The sequence below is a fragment of the Phoenix dactylifera genome, chromosome 10 (genome assembly GCF_051530095.1).
Source record: "Phoenix dactylifera cultivar Ajwa chromosome 10, Ajwa_hap1_PhDact_Kaust_v1.1, whole genome shotgun sequence".
In the NCBI taxonomy this organism is placed as follows: domain Eukaryota; kingdom Viridiplantae; phylum Streptophyta; class Magnoliopsida; order Arecales; family Arecaceae; genus Phoenix; species Phoenix dactylifera.
Genome location: NC_143199.1, coordinates 27,087,694 through 27,113,034, shown reverse-complemented (window position 1 = coordinate 27,113,034; position 25,341 = coordinate 27,087,694). Strand labels below are relative to the sequence as shown.

The window sequence follows — 25,341 nt, the reverse complement described above, 5'->3', positions numbered from 1 at the left end:
AGCCATATCTAGCAGTGGGCAGTTACCCCTTTGACAACTTTAAATAGGATCACTAGGCTCGACATGAATGCTTCTGCTGATTAGCATTCAAGATCTGCTATCTAGTTCATCTGTATGGGCATAATATAGTCCATGTATACTAAATCGAATTCTATCTTTCACCAGATTACAGTCACATTTAAATCTTTCACTGAAGTTTTCAACGACACATGCAATTATCAAAATTTTCAGAAGCACCCCATTCTCATTCAGATGTTTTGGGCAATCATCTTTCCAGTGTTTAGCTTTTTATTTCTTATTGCAACGTTTGGATCTTCTGGGTTTTGGCCCTTTCGTACTCTCTTTATATACCTCAATAAGTAAATTTCCGTCCCAAAAAAAAGATAGAAGCACCCAATCAGTGTATGATCATTCTAGTCTTCACCAGAGTATAGCATGGCCCTTTCAGTAACAGCAAAGTAATTCCAATTGATTCTGATTCATTTGATTAGGTATAAGATCATTCGAGAAAATTACATGTATCTCACACACACACAGACACGAGAGAGAGAGAGAGAGAGAGAGAGAGAGAGAGAGAGAGAGAGAGAGAGAGAGAGTACAGTTGCAAATCCAAAATTTTGCTCATGTATAACCCCACCCAAAATGGGTGTCAGGGTGTTTAGGGGCTCAAAACTGACCAGCTCTAATATCTCTATCCAAACGCTCTGCATTGAGAGTGCCAGGAAGCTCTCTGAAATCTTCATTGAATATCGAATATGCACTGCATAAATATTAAAAAAAGATCTGGTAAACCAACAAAACAGCAATAGACTCCTAGAACAAGAATAAAAGACACAAGTCAAGAAGCTTCAGAATGAGGAAAAGAATTAGAGAATAATAATGGAACAACACAAATAGTATCAAACTGCTAGCGTGAATATACCATACTATGAACTGTGATGCAGATGGTAATTACAAAATCCAATAGCCAGAGTTAGGTGCACTCGATCACATATAATCTGTATGAACCTCTTGCGGACAAATTGACCCTTTCCCTATGAGAAAATGACAACTCCACTGTTGGACAAAGCAATGATGTTCTATATAAAGTCTATATTTCTCTAACATTAGAAATTTTTATGCTGTGCAAAGATATCAATTTTTAGTACAGAGGCATATTGGTTCATGATGGAATTTTATTCTGATTGGCTCTTTGGGTTTGAACATTGAAAATGAATGTGATTATCTCTACTAAACCCTGCCCTCGTCTTAAAGTTACACAAGTAGAGAAACTAGGAAAGCTTGCTCCTTGCTGCACAAGGTATAATTCTGTAGGTCAAGATGGGTTCCCTATCCTCCAACTGGCCTGGAAGGTTTCCAGGCCAGGTGCTCACCAGTCCAAAATTTCTGTTGATCAGGAAATTCTTGCCAACCATGGAAAGTTAATATTGGATTGACATCTGGCAACAAAATGTTTTCAAAGTTCGACCATACGTTGATCAAGCGAGTTGAGTATAGGTGAAATATCGTTTATTGGTTAAGGTAGTATGTTGATTGATCTCTCCATAGGATATCAACCATATTGCCAGAATCATGTGTTGGAAGCACATGCTCAGTTGAAAACGGCCCAAAAACAGATTCATATAATCTGGCATGATATTTTGAAGTCCAGTTTATTTTAGGATCCAACTCTAAACAGGAACAAGGATAGAAAAAAATAATTTCTATAATCAGCTTCAAATAAATGCAACAAGCTTGTTAGTTTGTACTTCCAGTTCCAACAGCACGAAAATGTAAAATGACTACTACATCTTTCAAGAGACATGAGATCTGCCACATTACATTCTTGAGTCACAAGGCCCAATGTAACATTTGTGAGCTAGCAGCTAAGTGTTAATTTCCTCATCAGGAACAGTTATCCCCTTCTGATGGACTATAATTTTAAGCACGTACATAACATTAACAAGTTCGGTGCACAAAAGTAAACATCAAATAATATGCTCCGTGAAAAGAATTCAAAAGATAATTAATGATTGAAGGAGATAAGTAAGAAAGCAGATAATTTAAGCAAGCAGATGGGATAGTGCAAAGATCCAATATATAGAAGTCTCAATTCCATCAGAAAGCTGGGGTAAGGTCTATCAGGAGTTATGAGAATTTTCTTTTTCTCATTTTTACATGTGTGAATAAGAAAGCAAATGACCAGCCTCGGTGTCAATGGGCCAAAATCAGGGACAAAAGCTTTACATAAAAATGATACATACCTAAGATCACCATGCTGTCTCCTCCCAAGATTCAGAAGTATGAGTAAGAATCCTGTCCCAAGTATCTGCATAGAGTGCCAAGTACTAGTGTGAATTGAAAAATGAACATGAGTACCCATAATTGTAGGTAATAACAAATGAAAATACTCAACTATATTTCTTTAAGTCAATCTTTTAAGTGTCATTAATATTCAGGTCATGTACCAATTGAAACTGAAGAGGAAAAGGCACACTTACATATAAGGGGCCTACATCCCATTTGTGAGCAACAGGTGCCAGTGAAAACCATAGAACGACGCCAGCCCAAGCCTTTAGACTGATAGAGAACATTGCGATCAACACGATATCTATTAACATTAACAAGGATTGTAGTCACATGATCTGCATATGATCTTCTTTCATGAGTAAATATGTATAAAATATATATATACCGGGCAATCTCAATTTCTCATGAAGAAAAGAAAAAATCCTCCTCTTCCACCAGCTCGTCGACTGTGGGATATGAAATTTCTGGATAACCAAGACATGAAATGTAAATCCTAAGGAAGAAATCGATTTTAATTTTCATGTAGTGCAGGTTTAATAATGCTATCTAACCAGTTCTTCTTCTTCTTCATCACTGCCCTCATGAAGATGCTTGGCAGGTGGCTTAGGCATGACAGCTACTATCAGAGAATCTGAAAAATACTGTTAGCAAATTAAGAAAGAACTCAATCCACAAAGTAATATGAATCATATGCATTTTAAGGTAATAATGAAATGCAAACTCTATTCACGTGCTCATTTAAAGTTGAGATAAAAGGCTTATAGCCACTTCTCCTTGTATATGTCTAGCTAAATGATGTGATTTAAGGTAATAATGAAATGCATACTCTATCCATTTGCTCATTTAAAGTTGAGATACAAGGCTTATAGTCATTGCTCCTTGTATATGTCTAACTAAATAATTTTCAGTTAATCAAAGAAAGCAATAAAAGCCTTTACCTCTTTGGATGTCATGCAAACATCATATGGCTAGATTCACTTGCAAAAGAATAAGTGCAGTTTCATAAGACTAGAGAAGATGCAAACATTATTAGTCAGATCAAATGTGGAACATACAAATGACGGAAATGTTTGCGGGTTTACATGTACAAGTAGAATTTATGGACCCGAGATTTCTCAAAATATATTATTTTGAAAACCAAGAATTTACTAAATGAAAAGCTAGAGTGATGTTAGGAAAGTATAGAAGAAAGGTAAATGAAAGCGATAATCAGCATTCTTAGTGAGAGAATTCAACACCATTGATTTCTGATTGTACATTACTATTAGGAGTAAAAAAAAATTAAGGTATACAACCTGCACTGTTGTGGGGATTGCTATGTTGAGCAGTGATCGTGAAGTAGGAGCATATGATAAGCATTGGAGTGCCTATTTTAAGGACTGCTTGAATATGAGTTGAAAAGGGGGAGACCTGAGCTAACATGGATGGCATTTGTAATACGAAATAGATTTCCAAAAATTCATAGTAACACTGAATATAGCTCTTAATAAGAATTATTGGCAAGTAAGATCTCATAAAGTAAACTCAGTAGCTTGGACAAGGCTAGATAGTTAAATTTACAAGTATGATATTGATTGGCTTCAAGAAACATAGGTTTATCTTACTATAACCAATAATTCACAACCAAGATCTTAATCACTTTCCGTGTTCTTGCAACAGAATTCACCATTACAACAAATTAAACTTTCACCAACACCCATATTATAAGTTCTCAAATTCTCCCTCAACAATTCTAAAACATATTTTAAAGATACCACTCTAGCTCGAAGGCCAAATCCAAACTCCGCTGTCGAAAAGTAACCCAACGCTGAATCTAATTCACAATTAAATAACAAAAAAAGACTTTCATGAATTAGTATCTTTAAATTAACCACAGAATAAATTCCTTTTCAGAGATTCTAATCATCTCATCCAAATAAATAGTTCAAGGAAAAAAAGATTCAATTTTGATCGCTTAATCTTAAAAAAGCTTCTAAATTTAAAAAATTCCACAAACTTTAACAGCCAAATTAAACAAGAACAGAAAAGAAAAAAGTGAAACTACCCCGATCCTCGAGGCTAATTAGCGCATCTTCGTCCCCGTTCTTGTCATGGAGGGTCTTTCCTCGCAGCACAAGCTTCAGTCTGTCGGCCGGAAGCCGGCGCTCGGCAGCAACCAATATTCTCAAATCGCAGACCTGCGACGACACAAATTGGGCACGGGAGAATTCACGGAGCCTTGAGAGATCTTTCTCAGATCACAGAGGTTGGAATTGGGGATTAGGGTTAGGGTTTAGGGCGCTGACCTTAATGGGAGAAGAGACTCGGATTGTGGTGGGGCGGACGGGGCCGATGGTTTTGAGGGTGATCTCGACCCCCCGCTGGTCGTCGGCCATCGTTCTCGGCAGCGGATCTCCTCTCCTCTCCTATTCTCCGAGAGAATTTTAAAAAGAAAGATAAGCGGAAAAGAAAAAAGAAAACGGAGGAGAGTTGGAATGCGCGGGCCCACCATGACATACACTGACCCTGGCCCAAGTCAAAGTTTGAGTTCATATGTCGTGTCTCTAGCTATGCGTGTGGGGTTTTTTGGTGAATGTATACTGGATTTTTTTTTTGTCTAGAAGGATTTTTTTTTTTTTTTCGGTTGGTATAATATTAAGAGTTCTTGGATAATTTTACCATGTGTTTAAGCACAAGGCATGCACTACACAAATTCAAATATCTATTTATATTTATTTAATATCTAACAAACACATATTGAATATATCCATGTAGATTACTATCCCTCTTGTACTTAAATTCAAGAAAAAAAATGTTGGAAAGTACCGTATCAATCCATTCAAAAAAGTAAATCCCTTTTTTTTTTGCAAAATTAATAATTTAGTAGATGTTTTATGAAAAACTATTTTGAGAATTTTGTAAGAAAATATATCCTATTTTTGTTTTGCAAATTCAATATTGTTTTTAATTTTTGCAATTTGGGAATAGTTTTTAGAGTTGGAGACAAAATTATCGGCTCTTTTGAGTAAAAAAAGATATTTATGTTTTGAGCTTCATTCTTTTTAAATTTATGTAAAGCTTACTTATTTAAAGCTTGCGAATGAGGTACTGAAAATTTTTGTGTATGAAGTGCTGAAAACTTTATGCAAATATTTAAACATGGTACTTGAGAGCTTGGTTTATTACGATCTCAACTCACATTTGCATAATTGATCCAATCACATTACTTTCTTTGTCTGCATTACATCACCTCCTCAGATACCGAAAGTTTTGATGAACGCAACCCTCCCATGAAGAACAAAAGAAAAGGAAAGAAAATGATAATATAGTAACAAGCTTGCATGAGTCTTTCTTGGTGGTTACATAAGTATAAAAAAAGAACTTGCACTAGCTTGTGAATGAATAATTTCAATATATAATTCATGTTAATATGGTAGAAAAATTGTATAGATTTTGAATGAAATTTGATAATGAATGATCCAAAATATAGAAAGAGAATGATTGTAAAATTGTGCAAATTTTAAATTATGAATTTATAATTATTAAGTTAAAAATGACACAAGTTTTAGAATAAACTTGTTTATATTAAAAATCAAATCACACAAATTTTAGAATAAACTTGTTCATATTGAAAAGCTTGTATCAGTTTTTAACACTTCATACATAAATTTTAAATAGGGTTCATACAAATCTATAAGCAAAGGCCGGGGTGCTTTATTTGTAAACTCTAAAAACCATACCAAATCTATAAAATGAAAAATTCTTTAAAATAAAAATGGGTTTTTTTTTGTGGCAAAATTCTCACCCATTTTTTTGAAAAAAGGTCTTAACAAAGCTTATTCTTGAAATTATATTATTAGAAATTTTATAGCAAGTAACCTTATTGAAGTATATAGATTTTAACAACCAAATAGAAGAAGATTGTTGGCGCACCACGTCATAATTATTTCATTCACTAGAACTTTTTTATTATCTTATTTTTAAAACTTTTTGTCCTTTTAAAATGTCGTATTCATCCTCACAAATTCTTCAAAGTAAGAAAAAAGTTCAAAATTTAAGGAAATGATAAAATACATTTTTTGATATTAATATGACTAAAACTGATCATCAAAGCTTATTATTGAACTTAGAAATCAAGTAGACCATATCTTCCACTATATATATGTATGTATAGGTATGTATGTATGTATGTATGTATGTATGTACATGCATGTATATGTATGTATGTAAGTAAATACGTATATGCTGTAAGATACATATGAAAAAAGTTTTTTTTTTGGTGCAATATGAAAAAAGTTTTGAGGATGAGGTTACGAATAGCCGCCAACCATTCGACTCATTCATCCATCCCATCTCCATCCCATCCACATGGAGTCACCGAATCTATGACGGCCCATTTTCCTTTTCCTCTATCCTGCCCCAAGGTCCGCTCCACTCAAAAGATAGAAGAGGAAAACGGAGGGAAAGGTAGCAGAGAGGATGGCACTAAAGCTGTGGGCTTCTTCAACAGCCAATGCACTGAAAATCTCCTGCAGCGGCGCCAAAACTCCTCCTCTCCTCCCCTTCTCCATCTCCAGATGCTTCTCTTCTGGTATTCTCCCTCTCTACTCCCCAATCCTCTAGTTTATTCAGATAAATTCTTCTGTTAAAGTAGTCTGGACTGCTATTCCCAAAGATTTAGTTCATGGGTCTCTCTTTGTTGCACTTTTCTCAAAGAAGTGACTTCTGTTTCAAGTTTTTTGTGAGACTGGTTTTCATTGCATTGGATGGAATTCAGGTGGAGAAAGCAGTTTAAAAAGAAAAATCTTGAGCTTTTCTAGTACTTGTTCTCTCTACTTTGCTCTCTCTTTTATTTTTCTTTTCTTATAAGGTATTACAGCTTAGAATCATGCATTATGTGGCAGCTGTAATATCATACCAAGATTGTGTATGCAAGATTTTGCTATTGTATTATAATATATCTGATCCCTACTATTTTTTCCATAATCATAAAATTTTATTGTTGTATTCTACTATATCTGGAGGCTCAACTTGTATATAAAGCACATCAGTGCTATAAACAACACAAGCAATTCAAATCATATGTCCTATACAAATTTTTTATAAGGAACGTCTCCTTAAGTTTTTGTCAATTGAGAGGCTAATGCCGAATAACATAACGATTGGGTGGGTCTCCCTAGATTGCTTCCTTTGTCGAAGTCGTTGGACTGGTTTCTATGTTTCCCTTCCTACAGTATGATAGAAGGATTTGATAAGTGGCGGGAAGACAGAATTTTTGTCATCTGGTTGCTTAAATAAGTATCATGTTTGCAGTTTTAGATGGACTAAAGTACACTTCTTCCCATGAGTGGGTAAAGAACGAGGGCTCGGTGGCTACCATCGGCATCACCGACCATGCCCAGGTGAGAATTCTCCATTTGTTGTCCTCATCTGAAAACTGATAATCTCGTCATAATGACACCACTCTGTTTTCTACCCTTTTTCTTGGTAGAATGATGCAAAACTGTTAAAATTTCTGTCTGTTTTTTAGTTCTTCAGCCATGATATGACAATCTTCGAGGTTATATTAGCTAATGAACATTTTGTTCATGTTAACCGAAATAATTGCAAGTCTACTTTCTTGATTCTTTGTGGTTTCATTGGTGAATTGCAGTATTCTTGTTTAATACTCATAGTTTTTAAGATCCTAAATTGGCTATCAAGTAAAAAATATCTCTACTTCAGTGGCTCATCACTGCCTATGAGCTTATTCTGATGTGAATTGTAATTTTCTTACAGGGTTGTACCCTCAGTTGAACATAATCTTCCTCGACTCAACAGGATTAACACATACAACACCTTAATTAAATCAACCAACCTGACCTGAAAAAAATTTTGGATGATCCAACCAAATCTTTCCAAGGTAGAAGCAAGTCTAGATTCATATTCAACTGGTTCAGGGTCGAATAATATCCAGCACTCGCAGAAACTGAAAAATTTGCAGTAGCCTTAACATTGTAGAGATTGAATCTATACTTGTATTAGTTATATCAGTATGTTTAGATTCTAGGAATTTATAAATTTGCTGTACGTACAGCAAGCCCGGACAACCTTTTTTCCCGTCGAAAATACTTCCTGCAACTTTTTATAACTTCTCCTTTACCTCTCATTCAGGAAAAAATTATAGAGTTATGCAAAGCTTCAGCTCTTGTTCACCATCTAAATTCATATAAAAGATGCCATTTTAATGTAGAAAACTCTCTTATCATTATTATGGTATTGCCCTGTACTTTATTTTTCTTTTTTCTTTTTTTTTCTCTTTCTGAGAACTTTTACATCATCAATTGTTAATGGCTTCTTGTTTGACCAACTATTCTTCAGAAAATAAATATGTTTGTCTTGTGGACAGGGCCATCTGGGAGAGGTGGTGTTTGTGGAATTGCCGGAAGCTGCGAGTTCAGTTTCCAAAGGAGGCAGCTTTGGAGCAGTGGAGAGTGTGAAAGCAACTAGTGATGTTAACTCCCCTGTTGCTGGTGAAGTTGTTGAAGTGAACACCAAGCTAACTGAAACACCTGGTCTGGTAATTCAGCAAATCAAACCCACCTTTTATTTCCAAATACCTCCTATATTTTGGAAAGATGCAGCTCTAAGTGATGCATGTCAAGAATGCAGCTTAACGATGCATATGAACAAAGAGTCGAATGTTAACTGATTGAGGCCTCCTATGTTTTTCTCTTGTTTAGATCAACTCAAGCCCTTATGAAGATGGATGGATGATCAAGGTTCGACCCAGCAGTCCATCGGAGCTGGACTCACTAATGGGTCCAAAGGAATATACGAAGTTTTGTGAGGAAGAAGATGCTCACCATTAGAGCAAGATATGCATGGGTGCTAGTTCTCTCTGGCTTTGTGCTTCATCCCAAGAGTAAAGGTATCAATCAGTTGGTTGAGTCTGTAAAAAGCACTCATGTCAATGGATAAAGGCTAAAGCCATTCAGTTAATTCTATTTTCTTTATTTACAACCTTTGTCTTTGATTGCTATTATAGTCTGCCTCCCCTCAATTCCTTTAACTTTGGTAGTTGATGCTTCCAAGTCTAATCACTCTACGTAACTTCATGCAATTAAGCCCATGTTTGTTTCCACTTCTATCTCTTATCTTCTCTGTTGTTGTCTCTTTAGCTTGTTCCTGTTGATTGACTAATTACTGTGGATGGCTTACTGATCCAGAAGGATCACCGGATTCGATGTGGACTATTTTGACCACTATGAGTATTCAGTAGGATCACCAGGCTCGATGGAGAATATTTTGGCCACTACGAGTATTCAGAAGACTCAATGAGAAACACTTTGACTACTACAAGTAGAGCTCGATAGGGTTCAAGAGCAAAATCGGTCACATTGGAAAGCCGAGTCGCAGCCAAACTTCCGAATGTCATAATTTGATCATACGATGCTCGATTGAAATGATCTTTTTTTGAATTTGGGTCTTTTTTCGAGATCTACAACTTTTGGCCAATCTCCTAGAAGGTTGAATCGGGCCAAAATCTCATCGTTTAGGCCCCGAACTAGATTGGTCAACTGAAAGTTTTCTTTTCTGGTAAGACTTTAACTGAGCGTAGCTCTTTATCCGAGAAGAATTAGACGAAGCGACAGAAAGTAGAGTTGATGTAGAAGTCGAGATCTATCTTGTCAAGAATTTTAGTTTTTTTGAAAATATTTCTAAATTTTAGCTTTTTTAGTATATTTTTATTAATCATATTTATTTTAGGATATCTAGTCGAGAGGAATTAAACCTAAATTGTGAAAGGAGGACCTCTTGTACGGGCGGCATGGGGAGTGCCAGTGCGAGGGGACGCCATGCAAAGGGTGTCATGCAGGCTGGAGCTCACTAAACAGCGCCTTCGTCGATGGAATTGGGAGGTAGTGGACAACATCTTTCGAAGACTGGAGGAGGTGGAGACCGCGATAGCGGAGCTACAGGGATAGAAGGATCGGGGAGGAGAGCTTAGGAGGCTGATATGGTGGATCTACGACAGCTACTTGGCACACATCATACCCTATTGAGGCAGCAGGAGGTTTTTTGGAGACAGAAATCCAAGGTTCAGTGGGTTAAAGAAGCTGACTGGAATACAAGTTTCTTCCATAGGACGACGGTGATCAGGCGACAGAGAAATATGATTCGTTCGCTGAGGATGGGGACGGGCCAGCGGGTGGAGGACGAGGATGCGGTTAGATATGTACTATATGATTTTTTCAGATCTAGGTGGATCGAGGATAGTGGGTCAGGAGAGACCGGTTAGCTCCCTAGGCCGGAGGTTAGAATTGAGGAGGCAGAGAATGTAACCCTGATTCGGCTAGTGTTGGAGATGGAGGTACAGGAGGCGGTCTGGGCCATAGCTGAGGACAAGGCCCTTGGACCAGATGGCTTCCCCCCTTTCTTCTTCCATAGGTATTGGAGCATCATCCAAAGAGTAGTGGTGGAGGCAGTTCAGTTGTTCTTCACTCGGGCGGAGATGATAGATGACTGGAAGGCTATGTACAACACTCTGATACCGAAGCGCCAAGACGCCTCGGAGCCGAGCCACTTCAGACCCATTAGTTTATGCACTACCTTGTATAAGATGGTGGCGAGGATCATGGTGGGTAGGATGAAACCTTTGTTGCCAGGTATCATCTGTCAGGAGCAAGGAGCTTTCGTGGGGAGTAGGAGCATTTCTGACAACGTCGTGCTAGCTCAGGAGTTTATGTGGGATTTACAACGAGCTCTGAAGAAGCGGAGTTTGATGGTAGTCAAGCTGAACATGGAGCGAGCCTATGATAGGATCCGGTGGAGCTTCCTCATGTGTGCATTGGAGAGTTTTGGATTTCATGAGATATGAATAGACTGGGTGTTGGGCTGTGTGCTGGGGTCAAGATTCTCCATCCTGATCAACAGGACGCCGTCGCTGTTCTTTCAGTCCACCATGGGCCTCCATTAGAGATGTCCTTTGTTCTCATACCTCTTCATTATCTGTTCTGATGTGCTTTTCCATGTTTTGCAGGCAGCTTGCGAGAGTCAAGAATTGGTAGCCTATGTGCCAGCTCCTGGCTCTCGCCCTATATCTCATCTTTTGTTTGCAGATGACTGTCTTCTACTGGCTAGGGCGAGGGACGCGCGAGCCCTTAAGCGGGTGTTGGTAGCTTACCATGTGGCCTCCAGACAAAGGGTAAATCTTCAGAAATCTGCTATCTCCTTTAGTCCAAGCACGGAGCGGAGGGTACGGCGGAAGATCAGGGCAATATTGGAGGTGCAGGAGCAGGAGAGTGCGTGGAGTTAATTGGGAGTTCCGATCACAAGGAGGCAGCTGAGGGCAGCGGAGTGCACGGGCCTAGTCCAGCGATTGCAGAGCAGACTGGAGGGTTGGAGGGTGACCTCTCTATCTATGATGGGTCGTTTGACACTGGTCAACTCTGTGTTGTGTTCTATGCCAGTTTATCTTATGGCTAATACTGTGCTCCCGAAAACTTTGCTGAGAGGGATTAAGTAGTTGCTTTGAAGCTTTCTGTGGGGCTCGCATGGAGGGGGCCATGGGGTGCATCTAGTGGCTTGGGAGCGAGTCTGCCTGCCGCTTAGTGAGGGAGGTTTGGGGGTGTAGTCCGTTCTCGAGAGGCGTAAGGCGCTTCTTGCTCAGCATGCGGTGAGGTCATCCTGGAGCCACAGAGTTTCTGGTGCCAGGTCATGGCGGCGAGATATGGTCATGGAGGGATTGGAGGGCAGCCCTGGGTGGTCGGCGATATTCTTATATGTGGCGGGAGATCAGGAGGCATTTACTGCTGGCAGAGGCAAACACGAGGTGGTTGATTGGCGATGGACGGAGTATTGACGTGATGGAGGATCCGTGGTTGGATACGCTCTCTTTGCGACTCTAGCCGGCTATGATCAGTGCAGAAGTAGGCGGACTCCGGGTGTGTGACCTCCTCGTCCCAGGGGAGGCGGAGTGGGATGGTGCCAGGCTCGGCCAGCTGTTTGGTGAGCAGTTAGCAGATCAGGTCCGCTCGCTACCGGTCCCGAGAGCTGCGGGCTTGGATGTCAAGGTATGGTGCACGTCATGTAGAGCCAGTATTAGGGTTGGGGGCGTTTTTTGGACCCTCCAGTGGGGCCATGTGTCGGGCCTGGATTGCGGTTGGATTTGGAGATTTGGACTCCACCCCAGGATTGCCTTATTTCTATGAAAGGTGGCTTGGGAGCGCTTGCCGATGAGAGCGGTGTTGAGTAGACGAGGATTGAGCATTCTCCCTCAGTGCTCGGCATGTCGGGCAGATGAGACGGTGGATCATGCGTTGTTCCAGTGTATGTGGGCAAGGAGGGCCTGGACACTTGCTGCAGTACCGCAGGAGACTTGGAGTCAGAGAGACTCCTTTCTACAGACAATCTGGCATTGGACTGGCATTGGACTTGCTGAGTTAGATGCGCCGGGTGGCCATAGGATCGACCTGCATAGCCTACCAGATTTGGCTGGCGAGGAACGCTCGGACCTTTGAAGAGCATGGCTCGTCCCCGAGGTTTGTGGTGGAGCGCGCCGGAGCACAGATAGCTGAGATTATTCAGGCAGGCTTAGATCATGGGCCTTTGATAGCTCGGGACACCTAGGGGCCCCATATTGCTCCGGCAGCACTCCGTCGGGTGTATTTCACCTAGAAGCTTCCACCTCCGAGCTTCCTCAAGATCAACTTTGACGGCGTTGTTTTGGAAAGCGGCATGAGAGAAGGAGCAGGCTTCGTCATCAGAGGCCCGAGTTTTAGGGTGGTTGCTGCTGGCAGCGCCAGATCTTTGACATCTCTGTGCCAGGAGCAGAGCTACAGGCGGCCTGGATCAGATTATCCCACGCAGGCGAGCGCTCCAAGCTACCTCGATTATATTGGAGGGTGACTCAACCACTGTGATCAATTGGGTCCAAAAGGGCCCGAGCGGAGGGGGAGGGGTATACCCTTTACTTCGAGATATTTGGGATATGGCGAGTGATGGAGTGGCCTTTCAAGCTAAACATGTGTATCGAGAGGCCAACGGGGCAGGGGACTGGGTGGTGGCGTATGTGGCGTGCCACTCAGGAGACACCCTGTGGGCAAGGAAGGGCGAATTGCCTAGGGCACTGTGTGACTTAGTTTTTGCTGATTCTACTGGGTGGATTCATTCACATAATATATGAAATACCCATTTTTAGCACAAAAAAAGGGGGACCTCATTATTATTATAAATAGGGGCTATGTAACTTAGTTTAGGAGGTGAGGAATCATCAATGAAAGAAAAAGAGACTTAAATCCTACATTCAAGATTTATCTATCTTCTTCTAGTTTTCTTTTGAGAGATTCGAGTTGAGTGGGTTAAAAAAAATCTTCCTTCTTCCCGATCGAATTACTTACACCATCGTTCAATGATTGTAAGATATGCCATTATCAGAAATATAAATTAAGAGACTTATTACATTGATAATCTCCTCTCTAGACATCAAAGTATCATATCCTTGATAGTGTGCAAAAATGAGCCTATCTTGTAAACTATATTAATAGATTGAAAATTGGGACAAAATCAGCCACATTGAAACATAATTTTCTTATAATTATTTGATAATACGCGGAGAGCTGTTCACATCTGTATTCTGCCTACATTGATGTCGTTGAGTTCTTTGTGATTTTTGCCAGGCAATTGTCTGTCGGACGCGGATGAGGTAAGTATCTCATTAGACATTTTGGGTTCAGCCTTGTGAGCCTGCACATTGACAAATTAAGTCTCATAATGTGTTCCTGTAATATAAAACCATTATGTATCTAAAGTTAACATATAAAATGTGTGGTAGTGCATTTTTTCACACAATGGCCATTGTGTCATAGTGCATTTTTTATACAATAATCAATATTTGAAAATGAGTGTAGAGCAATACAACACAGTGGCTTTAACTCTAAGATGCCCAAGGGACCCCTAAAGACTTGCTTGGCTTGAAACAAAGGAGATTACTAAGAGGACTGAAAAGCTTTGAACACAAAAGATGGAATAGGAATGCACCGAGTGCCAAAAATGGGTAATTGGCAATCATGTGAAGAGCTTAGGCAATGGATGAGAAATTTGAACCAATAAATTGGGCGGTGGCATGCATTATTGGAAAGAAAGTGTGCAGTTCTATTGGCTTCATGTTTTTCACTGGGTTCCTTCTCTTTAGGTGCATGACTTTCTCAAGGTCTAAGTTCTCTCCTAGATGCACCACCATATTTGGCTAGTTAGTGACAATCAAATGTAGAGCACAGGCAATAGATAAGAATTTCCAGCCAGTCAATTGGATGGTGACATGCATAATTGGAGAGTAAATGTGCTGATACTCTTTAGATGCATGACTTTCTCAAGGTCAAAGTTCTCTCTTACCCACCTAATAATTGCAACAGAAGCACCAACTTAATATTGGAAATTTTGGCATCCATATAGTTGCAAAATATGATGCCATTTGATTCAAAAGATCACAATGCCCCAATAAATTGTACAGCCCCAATGGTCTCAAGATCCCATTGGTGACTGGTAAAGTCAGCTGACACTCAGCTTGTGATCATGTTAAAGTAGCCTACATTAGAGATCTCCAGTAATTCATGTAGGATAGAATGAGATGATTGATACTCAAAGACAAGGCACATAAATCCACAGGTCATACTCTGAATTCAGGTAAATCATGATATACAAGAATTCTTGGAACCTATGCATTTTGGAAGTCAGTTTAGTTCTTTATGACTCCTCTTACAACTTAATTTAAATAATCAAAGAGAACAAATGGAATCAAAAGAAAATGAGCAAAAACAGATATCTAATGCTTGATTTAGAACCAATATATGAAACTCATCAACCTAGTTTTGGTTCCACCAAATCCTATATCTTGGAATATTCCATCAAACCCTTCGGTGAATCTCTATATGGATTTTTATATGGCGTCTCTCTTACCCTATGACTGCACACACATTTTGTGAGGCTGCTTTTAAATTATTACTACTATATCACAGCTCATTATCCACAACAACATCTGATCAATCAAATACAATGATATATAAATAACAAATTAAAAACTATATAGGTGGTCATCACTGTCATCAAGCACAAAACTGTTCAAGTACATTGTCTGTGAAGAACCTAATGAATTAACTCAAAGATAAATTGAAACTCCGTAACGGAATTAAACTTTACTGTTTGTCTGGTTATCTTTATTTTCCTTAAATTTTTGTCTTTCCCTGAATCAGGTTTTCACTAGCATCAGAAAGTACAGCTGCACATCACCAGAAGATGAAGAGATCAGCAACAATATGATCTTAGATATACTACATCATCTTAGTTGTAGTTTGGTGAAACACGTCCTAGTCCAACTGTCATGAATGAAGCTGGAATTACTAAGTTTCTACAAGTACTTCAAGTAATTTCTGTAAATGATATACTCAAGTATTCCACAAGCTTCTAACTGCACATAATCTTAGAACAAGAAACAGGACAGGCCCTCAATCTTGTGTACTATGCAGCAGAGTGGATGAATCAGCCAGTCACCTTTTCCTTAGTCGTGGTTTTGCTGCTTCAATCTGGAAACACTTCGTCCATAAATTAGGAGTTCGTCGAGTTTCTTCTTCTTTGGAAGAGGCAAGGGAAAGATAAGATGAGGAAGGCAGAATGGCTTAGGTGGAATATGATTTCCATTGCCATCTGCTGGAGAATTTGGATTGAAAGGAACCGTCGGATTTTCAGGGATGAAAATCATTCGGGACTACAGACTATTAGAGGCATTAAAAGCTTGCTTAAGGAATACTTTCTGCTTGCTAAGAACAATCAGGTCGCTGTGAGGTACCAGTTAAATTTTCAAGTTGTTTCAGATTAACTTGTGTACCTAGTGATTCCACAAACAATAAACCAAACAACATAAAACAAAATTAAAGAAGAAACTGGAATAAACAATGTGTCTACTATTGTATGACAAAGGGGGAAGAATAAATGCTGTAAAATGGAGACTAAAAGAACCTACCGATAATCAAGAAGAAAATAGTGCAGGAAAACAGTGATCTCTAATTTGGCCAGCTCATTTCCGGGGCACAACCTGCTTCCTCCTCCAAAGGCAAGAAAAGTTCCTGATTTGGGTGTCAGACCCTGGACAGATAAAACTTATATGTAACAGATATCTCTACAAATATGCATGCCCATATTCATGGGTATTCCATAAGAACACCATCTCCTTGAGGCATAAAAAATACACAAAGGAGAAAAATCACTGTCTGACTTACATCCCATCTACTGGGATTGAACTTCTTCGGGTCAGGGTAAACTTCAGGATCCAGGTGAACACTTCTGTACCAAGTCTGAACTCTCCAGCCCTTAGGTATGAGATAACCTATGAACAGGCAAACATTACATATTTTCCCTATTATTTTGAATCTGATTAAGTCTCTCATGATTATTAGATTCTTTTTGTTCAGTAATTGGAAATGTCGCTTACGAAACTAACCATTGACATAGACATCAGCAGTTGCTTTCCGGAAAGCCACGAATGAGATGTTAACTATGCGTAGCGTCTCATCAATAACCTTCAAAAATGAGAATGATGCCAATATTCAGAATGTGTAACTCCAAGGTGTGATAATATATACAACAGTTTGAGCTAACATAATTTATTTTTTTTTAAAAAAAAAAACTTATGAAAAGCTGGACAGACCTTTGAAAGATACTCCATTTGTTTGACCTCCTTTAGTGTGAGTCCCTTCTGCATAGGTGGTTTATTTCTTCTAATCTCCTCTTGTTCTGCCTAAATGATTTGCCATGTTATGATCAGTTCCAGTGACTTCAATGTTCAAAGATCAGGTTGAAATTAAACTCATATATCAAACTCCTCAGCTACCTTAGCTTTTTGGAAATATTCAGGGTTTTCTTGTAGAAACACAGTGGCCCACATGGTGATATGGCCAGAAGATTCATGGCCAGCATTGAGATACATAAGCAATATATCAATAATCTCCTCATTGCTTAACCTTCTGCCGTTTTCATCTTCAACTTCCATGAGACGATCCATCATGTCCTTATCTGCTGGAGGTGGATTTCTTGCCCTTGCTGCCTTTCTTTCATCCAGAATGGCTTGCAGAATTGCCACCAATTTTTTCCGAGCCTGCAATTTAAGAACATGCCAGTTTTACTAATTAAACTCTCAAGAATTATTAAATACCCATTTTCAAAATTGGAGCACTAAAACATAATTGCAGGGTTAAGGTATTTATGTATACCAAAAAAAAAAAAAAATCATTTAGGTGAGAACTCTTAGAATAAGGGAAGGAAAATAAGGAAAGAGCATGAAGCAGAAATACGATAAAGAACTAAAAGACAATTTGAGCAAGTGAAATTCCTTGTCAGAAAGTATAACTTTTAGTTGAATTAGTTCTTAGAGAAACAAAGGGGAAGAAAGTACATGTACCTTGAGTGCTCTATGGTAAGCAAATCCAGGGAGGTTAATGGCCATTGCCCTCATTCCATAGTTCAGATCAGTGTAGACTTTCTCCAAAGTATCCATGATGCTGTCACTCTCTGAGCTTAGAAATATTTTCATGATTATCTTGAATGTAAACCTCCGCAGCTCTGTAAGGAACTCAATCTCTCCCATTCCTGCCCACTTCTTCAGAGTTGATACAACAGTACCCTCAATGAACTCTAGATATGTAGTAAGTGCTTCAAAACCATTAATTGGAGCTGCTGTCAGTCTCCTTAGCCGCTTGTGTTCTTCATGAATGATGCCTACAAATGATTTCTTCCCAATGAGCTCGCAAGTGGCTTTAGGCCAACCAGGCACGAAGCGCTCGTCGTCCATCAAAACTTGCTTGCAGGTCTCAGGTATTGTAACCATGATCGTTGGCTTCCCAAACATGTAGGCCTTGTATATTCCAATGCGGCTAAACCTATAAATGGACAATAAAATCTTCATGAACTACCTATCCACGTATAGCGAACAAAAACCCAGTTTGGCGTTAATTCCGAGTACACTAGGGGTACAATTACAAATTAGTATATGCAGTGCCTTATATCTTTATTCCTTCATAATTTTTGATATCTTTTCATATATACTAAGAATCAAAAATGTCAAAAATATGATCAATGGAAACTCGAAAGTAAGATTGCAGAATCCAAAGAGAGAAATAGGCATGGCAGAGACAAGTTGACAAAGTTAAGATAACACAATGTTCAGGTGACTTTGATAATGATGTAGAAAAAGGTGGTAAGTATATCATGGAAGCAGATGGAGAAGTCTTCTGCGTGGGTTTACTTTAACTTCAAAAGCCATAAAAATTCTCTGGTTGTTCTTTCCTCCTCTGGTTTTTGAAGTACTGTCCCTTGTGGCAGATGTGGAGCACGAACATGTGTGTGAAAACAATGCACACTTTAGGTCCAATCTTTGATTGACATGGATTGAGGGGGGAATGAAGAAAAAACAACATCTTAAATTGCTTCAAACATCCTCGGCAATCAAATTTAAAAATGCAAAGATGAACAATTTTGGAAATCATCAACCTAACATTAAGCATCAAAAAACTTAAAACCTCTAATTATATGAGAAATTTAATAGTACCGCTGGGGCTCCACACAAATGTATCTTTTTGTTGCATGATCTCGTCGACCACAATACCATGTCAAGTTCTTTTCGGGATAACCATTCCAAGATCCAATTTGATATTGCTTCCTAAAAATTTGGAAACATATAAAGCACCTTAACTCTATTTGGCTATAGTCACTTGAAGATGTAGAGTTTAATATGAAGCATTAGTTGACCCTTTAAGCACAATTTTAGTCCCTTGTGATTTGTTTGATGTTCCATGACCTTGTAAAGCATGTCTTTTATAAATAGTTTTTATAAACTCTACTTTTCTAATAAAGGCCAGGTGGCTTTGCCTCCCTCTTCATCAAAAGAAAAAAAAAAAAACTTTGTAAAGCATGAATATTGTCTTACAATCAAAAGTTTTCGAGAATTTTTTTTTTTTTTTGGAGAAAAAGAGGGAAACTCATCCGCACTATAACTAATCAGATCCAAATGCCTGGGAGGAACCAACCAAGACTCGAACCTAAAATCTCTTGGTTGCTTAGCAGAGGGGTGTAACTACTGGTGAAAGAATTGGGAGGAAGGAACCAAGCAATGCTTGCATATACCAACTTTTGACAGCGCCAAATCCCACACCCTTTCAGGGCCCATGTGTCACTGAAAAAAGTGTGGCATTCGGTGTCCTGAAAAATAGGTGCAATATGTAACAATCTTTACAAACCACTTGCTGAGTATTCATTTATCACCAACCTAACTTGGGCCCCATTTGGAGAGCTTTTACCTCTAAAAGTAGTTTTGGATGAAAAAAAATGTTTGGTAAAAATTTCGAAAATCTATTTTAGTTTTTTAAGAAAGCTAAAAACAACTTTTCAACAGAAGCTTTATTTTGGAGTTTTCCGAAAAAACTGTTTTAAGCTTTGTCGGAAAGTTGTTTTTTGACCAAAATATCCATAATAAAATATAATATTTACATATTTTGTTCCTTTATAAGCCTAAAAATCTGCTAGAGCTCTAACAAAATATCCTAGCCGTAGATCAGACTCCCTTCCGCATAAAAAAATGTATTCTTGTTTCATATTATTATTTTATACCTTTATTATTGTATTATACTATAAATACAATATTATATTACATTATATCATAATACATTAATATGTTATGTTAAATAATTTAATATTATGTTATATAATAAAAATTAATTTACGCTAATAATTATAATATTTTATACCTTTATTATTGTATTATACTATAAATATAATATTATATTACATTATATCATAATACATTATTATATTATGTTAAATAATTTAATATTATGTTATATTATGAAAAATTAATGTCCACTAATAATTATAATATTTTGTACCTTTATTATTATATTATAATATAAATATAATATTATATTACATTATATCATAATACATTGATATGTTATGTTAAATAATTTAATATTATATTAAATTATTATGATATAATATACAATGTTATATTACTATATTATAATAATAATATATTATATTATAGTAATATTATACTATATAATATATTTATATATTAAATAAGTTATATTTTATTATGCTCTGTTGTATAATACTATGCAATGTCCTCCATAGTAATTTTGTCATACAAAAGTATTTTCTCAGTTTGTTTACCAAACATATGTTAAACTGCTACAGCACTTTAGAAATGTAGTTACCAAACAGCAAACAACTTTTTATAAAAGTTCTACTTTCAATAGTTCTACTACCAATAGCTTCTCCAAACAGGCTTTGGTCATTATGTCATAAGGCTAATTATCAGCTACCCAAGATTTTTGAAGTTAAATAGAATCAGTTCTCAGTCCACATCAGTTTGCAAACAAAGAGTCTCAGACTGAGCTAATAAAGAAGGGAGGGAGGGTGGAAATGGGAATTCCACTGGTTCCCATGCTCTTATTTGATTCCCGTAAGCAAATCTTCAGAACAGACATCAAAATATCCATCAAGATGCAGTCAAGCTCCATTTGGACCTTTGTCCGGACTCTGTTATAATGTTTTTTATTTTTTTTGACATTGTAGTATGTGTCTTCTTGTTATCGCTCCTTTCTCCAAGAAGAATTTGTACATCCGAGCCTAAGCTAAAAGACTTGAAAACAAGCAGCAGGAACAGAACCAACGCAGGCCTCAAAGAAGCAAACAAAGTTCCCTACCGCAAGAAGACAACACCCATGCAGCGTTCCATGCCGACCCTTCGCTCCCACCAATGCCGGTGACAAAAGTTGTCCCACCACACATTTATTTTACTATATGTGATATATGCAAGGCATGGTGCTTTAAATGCAAAGCTACAAACACTGGAGTTTGCTATGTATAAAAATGTAGCAGGTGTAGTGCCAAAAAATAGAAATATTAAACAACTAGAACAACTAATTGGCTGTGATTGGATTCAGTCAAGTGGATCGGGACCTAGGTGTTTCAAGCCATGATTGGACCTGTAGGGGTATGGGTCAAGCCCAATTGGTAAAAAGTATAATAAGTTTGGGTCTAGGTTATTGAAATCGGAACCAAGTTTGACCTGATTTGGTGCCGTGACTTAAATTAAACTAGATACAGACTAGGATGTGTTGCAACACCTTGCATGTTGATGTTGATGTCGATGTTTTTATTGGACTTTTCCAGTCTTTCATAACTAAAGTAGTGAGGCTGAGAATATAGACATGAAACAAGTTAGAAGAGAGAAGTTTTACCCATATAAGGCGACAAAGCCACTTGAATATCGGAAACTCAACTCATTTGGATTCATTACAATTCAAGTTGATTCGTGGCTAAACTTAGATAAATCAATTATTTTTTCTTTTTTTTTGGTGAGGATTAGATGAATCAAAACCATGTAAGGCCACACTCGCTCGGAGTATTTTTAAGAAAATAAAATATATCTTGCAAAACAAAAGCCATATCATATAACTAAATTATAAAATAAATTTTTAATATCGCTAAAAACACAAGCGTGCATGATAAGTTTGTAGAACATCATGTTTTAAAAACTCCTAAATTGGATCATCATGTTTTAGAAAAATTTAATATATGACCTATCTAATTTATTTATTTATTTAGGGTTCGTAAAATCTTGTACCAAGCTAGTTCGGATTTATGCATAGGTATACCTATGGAGAAAGTCATAACATTTGATATGGACCAGCCAGGGTCTGATAGTTGTTATATTGAAATCTTAATCCCAATCCCACAGGGACTATCCAAACAAGCCAAAACAAATATAATTGCAGACGTGGCTGTATTTCACAAGGCAACCAGTCTGTGCGTTAGCCGCTACCATGCTCTCGACCAACCACGCATGGCCACGTCAGCATGCAAGAACTTGCCCATAAGAGCAGCTCTAATGATATCATTAACTTGGATTTCCCTTGGCTCAGTGTTGGTGGGCCATACTCGACTTGGACCATGACTTGGACAAATGAGAACCACATATACTCGCCACCAGCCATATCCAAACGGGTCCCATCCCCAGCTGAAGCCTCAATCTCAGTCTTGTTCTTTTTCATTTTTAATATATATATATATATATAATAATATATATATAATATATATATATAATATATATATATTATAATATATATATATAATATATAATATATTATATATATATATTTTTAATATATATATATAATATATATATATATATTATATATATATATATAATTCATTCAGCCTAGTCTAACCCCAGTCCCATACCCAATCAGCAAGCATATTACTAGAGGTAGCAATCAGATTGGATCGGATACATAATAGATCAAAAATCTATTAATTTAAATCTAATTTATTTGTTAAACAGATAAAAAATTAAGAACCAAATCTAAAAATAATTGTTCCTAATTGATAAAAAATTGAAACAATTTAAACAAGTTAAACAATTAAGTATTTCCATCCTTACTTATTACTAGACAAATTTAACAAAACAGCCGATGGAGCATATTGATCAGCTTATTACAAGACAAAGTATACGAGACAATGATGTAGCATTTTTTTTTATAAAAAATTTTATAGCGGGGCCGTAATTAGTTATCAAGGTCACCCAAAACAAAGTGATAAAAAAAGTATCAATGAAAGTTAGAAAAGAGTACACCAAAAAAAAAAAAAAAAGTTAGAAAAGAGGCTATGATTAATATATTCTTGCACTCTTGTTTTGAAATCTCTAATATCTAGCTATTCAAGTATCTCAAAACGGTTAAAAATACATAGATGTTTAGTGATACAGGATTGGATCTCTCCAATTCAGCAGTATATCATGACTCGCTCGTAGCTATTCATGAAGAAGTGCCATAATAATTAAAAAGAAAAATTCCTAGAGATCAGCCCTCGTATAACTGCAAAGTATATTAAAATTATATATATTTTAATTTTTCAGATATAAAAATAAGATTGTATATATCTGACTCTCCTTACTTGAAACAAAAAAGGTTTGTGGAGTGATAAATAGTTAGATGATCAATTGCGGTGCTCTCGGAATCGGTGGCACCCGGTTTGGGCCTGACGGTTAAACATGTGGCGGTAAAATTCGGGTTCGCGGACCAGCCTTAACCGACTCAATTTGGTTAATCCTTCTCCTCTCTCTCGAAAACCCCACTTACCGGATTCCCCGCAAACTAATCACCGAATTCTCAAGCAAAAATGTACGTGCGTGAGAGAGTGAGAGAGAGAGAGAGAGCGAGAATGAATGAACGAGTGAACACTGACCGTCGGACGTAGGAGTTGATGAAAGAGTCGGGATCGTTGGATTTGAAGGCCCAGAGGAAAGCGGCCATGTTTCCGAGGAGAGGCCACCCGAGGTCCCCCGGCGGCAACCTTTTCCTCTTCTCTCCGAGCCCCCATTCGTGCACCCACTCCTGCACCCTCCTCGCCAAGCCGCTCACCGCCGCCGCCCCCGCCACCGCCGCCGCCGCCGCTACCAATAACCCCCACAAATCCATCTCTCTCTCCCCTCCCTCCAGTTTCAACCTCGAGGTATGGGATTGGGAGGGAATAAATAGGAGAGGGTGGAGGAAGGTGGATGGCTTGGGAGAGTCTATCTGAGGAGGAGGGGAAAAAAAAGCCGGAAATGCTGAGAGAGAGAGAGAGAGAGAGAGAGCGAGGGAAGTGAGCGTACCGTTTCCAATATTTAGTTGTAAATAGCCAAAAGAGAGAGAGAGAGAGAGAGAGAGAGAGAGAGGCATTGCCGAGAGCCGGCCGTATATGGGAATAGCATATGCGTTTGTCGTGTAGCCCTTGAGATGGATGCCCTCATGCAATGCTCCCATCCCCTTCGTTAAATCTTTTTCCCACTAAAAGTTAGAAACAGTGCCGGGTATGATCAATAGGGAGATGGCCTTGCAGTCGGAGCACATATATTGTAAAAATAATAGGATAGTAAATTGGGATTTTAGAGATATCCAGTGCATTCTGGGAGTTATTATCTTTTGACTTTTTTGGATGTATTGGTATCCGATTTATATAATATATCTGCTTCAGCAAAAAAAAAATAAAAAATAGAAGGGCACTTTTAGCTGCTTTTAACAACTTATCAAATTAACAACTAATGCATCCAAAATAACTATAGCTGAGTGACTTTAAAAAAAAATTTATTCTACCATGACGTAATTGTTGATAACAATAAATTAATATAGTTGTCCATGCAAATCGGCCATTCATCATTATGGATGTGTAGCATTTATTTCTATAGAGTTGATTGCTTGCAACTTATCCTGATTAATTCTCTCGTAAATATGATCGTTATATTTATAAATATATTTTTATTAACTTTTCATGAAATATGTAATATTATTTTTATGATAGATAAAGTTCTTTGCCAAGAAATAATTTTATTATCTCTATTATGAATGAACTTTATTAAGTCTTCATGAGATTTGATATGTTGTTCGTCTACCATACCTTATCATAATTTGTTATTTTCACAACTTCTCTTGAAATGAATGTTGTTATCCTTATTAGTGAAATCAATGGAGCACTTTGATGTTGTATCGGCTGAAAATTGATCATATTGATGAAATTATGTACAAGTTTTTATTAAAAATCATATATATAAAATACTGAAAAAACTTTAGGATTCTAATGGTCTTAAATAAGGATTTTGCTTTCAAAAATTTCGCAAATAAGTCTGCTAATTTTTATTTTATTGCGCAAACAAGAACCCTTTTTTGTATATATTTATTTATTTTAGATTTTAGTGAGCTGCTGTGGCCCTATTTTTAAATAATACAACTTGAAGCTACCCTAATAGACATTTATTAATGCAACCACTTTTCCTAGACATTTCTCCTGATTTCTCTGAATCTTTCATTGTATTCACAATTATATTACTTTTTTTTTTCTAGAAACTAATCTCTGTAGGTTGGATGCAGTGGCCCCAACATACATGAGACACAAGGCGCTGTGTGCAACCTAGTAATTCCATTTTCATGAGCCTTCTTGCATGCACATTGTGTCATAATTAGACACCTCTACAATTCCAAATAAACCTAAATCACACTCAAAGAA

At 37.6% G+C, this 25,341-nt stretch overlaps 3 protein-coding genes across 4 annotated transcripts; 1 reads left to right on the top strand and 2 right to left on the bottom strand.

Moving 5' to 3' along the window:
• Positions 1-459: 459 nt before the first annotated feature.
• Positions 460-4,728, bottom strand: LOC103714031 (ubiquitin family protein). The gene is made up of 7 exons (XM_008801142.5): positions 4,575-4,728; positions 4,334-4,466; positions 2,841-2,920; positions 2,675-2,753; positions 2,481-2,590; positions 2,244-2,308; positions 460-760 (listed from the first exon to the last, which is right to left on the bottom strand). The coding sequence occupies exons 1-7, from the start codon at positions 4,662-4,664 to the stop codon at positions 667-669; spliced, it is 651 nt and encodes a 216-aa protein (XP_008799364.3). The 5' UTR covers positions 4,665-4,728; the 3' UTR covers positions 460-666.
• A 1,884-nt stretch (positions 4,729-6,612) lies between these two features.
• On the top strand, positions 6,613-15,684 carry LOC103714030 (glycine cleavage system H protein 3, mitochondrial-like). Of its 2 annotated transcripts, XR_605143.6 has the most exons (5): positions 6,613-6,859; positions 7,582-7,670; positions 8,657-8,827; positions 8,991-9,178; positions 15,501-15,684. XR_605143.6 is itself a non-coding variant. In XM_008801139.6 (4 exons), the coding sequence occupies exons 1-4, from the start codon at positions 6,748-6,750 to the stop codon at positions 9,117-9,119; spliced, it is 501 nt and encodes a 166-aa protein (XP_008799361.3). In that variant the 5' UTR covers positions 6,613-6,747; the 3' UTR covers positions 9,120-9,270. The 2 variants fall into 2 exon arrangements, 1 of the variants encoding a protein (XP_008799361.3); XM_008801139.6 differs by lacking the exon at positions 15,501-15,684 and having other exon boundaries at positions 8,991-9,270.
• Positions 13,680-23,954, bottom strand: LOC103714070 (ent-kaurenoic acid oxidase-like). Its single transcript, XM_026807263.4, has 8 exons — positions 23,545-23,954; positions 17,702-18,179; positions 17,135-17,398; positions 16,952-17,041; positions 16,745-16,823; positions 16,524-16,630; positions 16,268-16,389; positions 13,680-13,995 (listed from the first exon to the last, which is right to left on the bottom strand). The coding sequence occupies exons 1-8, from the start codon at positions 23,775-23,777 to the stop codon at positions 13,890-13,892; spliced, it is 1,479 nt and encodes a 492-aa protein (XP_026663064.4). The 5' UTR covers positions 23,778-23,954; the 3' UTR covers positions 13,680-13,889.
• Between the last annotated feature and the right edge of the window lie 1,387 nt (positions 23,955-25,341).

Coding starts and splice junctions, on each gene's coding strand:
- LOC103714031 (XM_008801142.5), bottom strand. CDS start 4,664: ATGGCCGACGACCAGCGGGGGGTCGAGATCACCCTCAAAACCATCGGC. Junction 2,309..2,480: donor GGGATGTAGGCCCCTTATAT/GTAAGTGTGCCT, acceptor CACTCTATGCAG/ATACTTGGGACAGGATTCTT. Junction 761..2,243: donor AGACAGCATGGTGATCTTAG/GTATGTATCATT, acceptor ATATTTATGCAG/TGCATATTCGATATTCAATG.
- LOC103714030 (XM_008801139.6), top strand. CDS start 6,748: ATGGCACTAAAGCTGTGGGCTTCTTCAACAGCCAATGCACTGAAAATC. Junction 6,860..7,581: donor CTCCAGATGCTTCTCTTCTG/GTATTCTCCCTC, acceptor TCATGTTTGCAG/TTTTAGATGGACTAAAGTAC. Junction 7,671..8,656: donor GCATCACCGACCATGCCCAG/GTGAGAATTCTC, acceptor TCTTGTGGACAG/GGCCATCTGGGAGAGGTGGT.
- LOC103714070 (XM_026807263.4), bottom strand. CDS start 23,777: ATGGATTTGTGGGGGTTATTGGTAGCGGCGGCGGCGGCGGTGGCGGGG. Junction 18,180..23,544: donor ATCAACTCCTACGTCCGACG/GTCAGTGTTCAC, acceptor GTCCATTTATAG/GTTTAGCCGCATTGGAATAT. Junction 16,631..16,744: donor TGCTGATGTCTATGTCAATG/GTTAGTTTCGTA, acceptor GCCTGTTCATAG/GTTATCTCATACCTAAGGGC.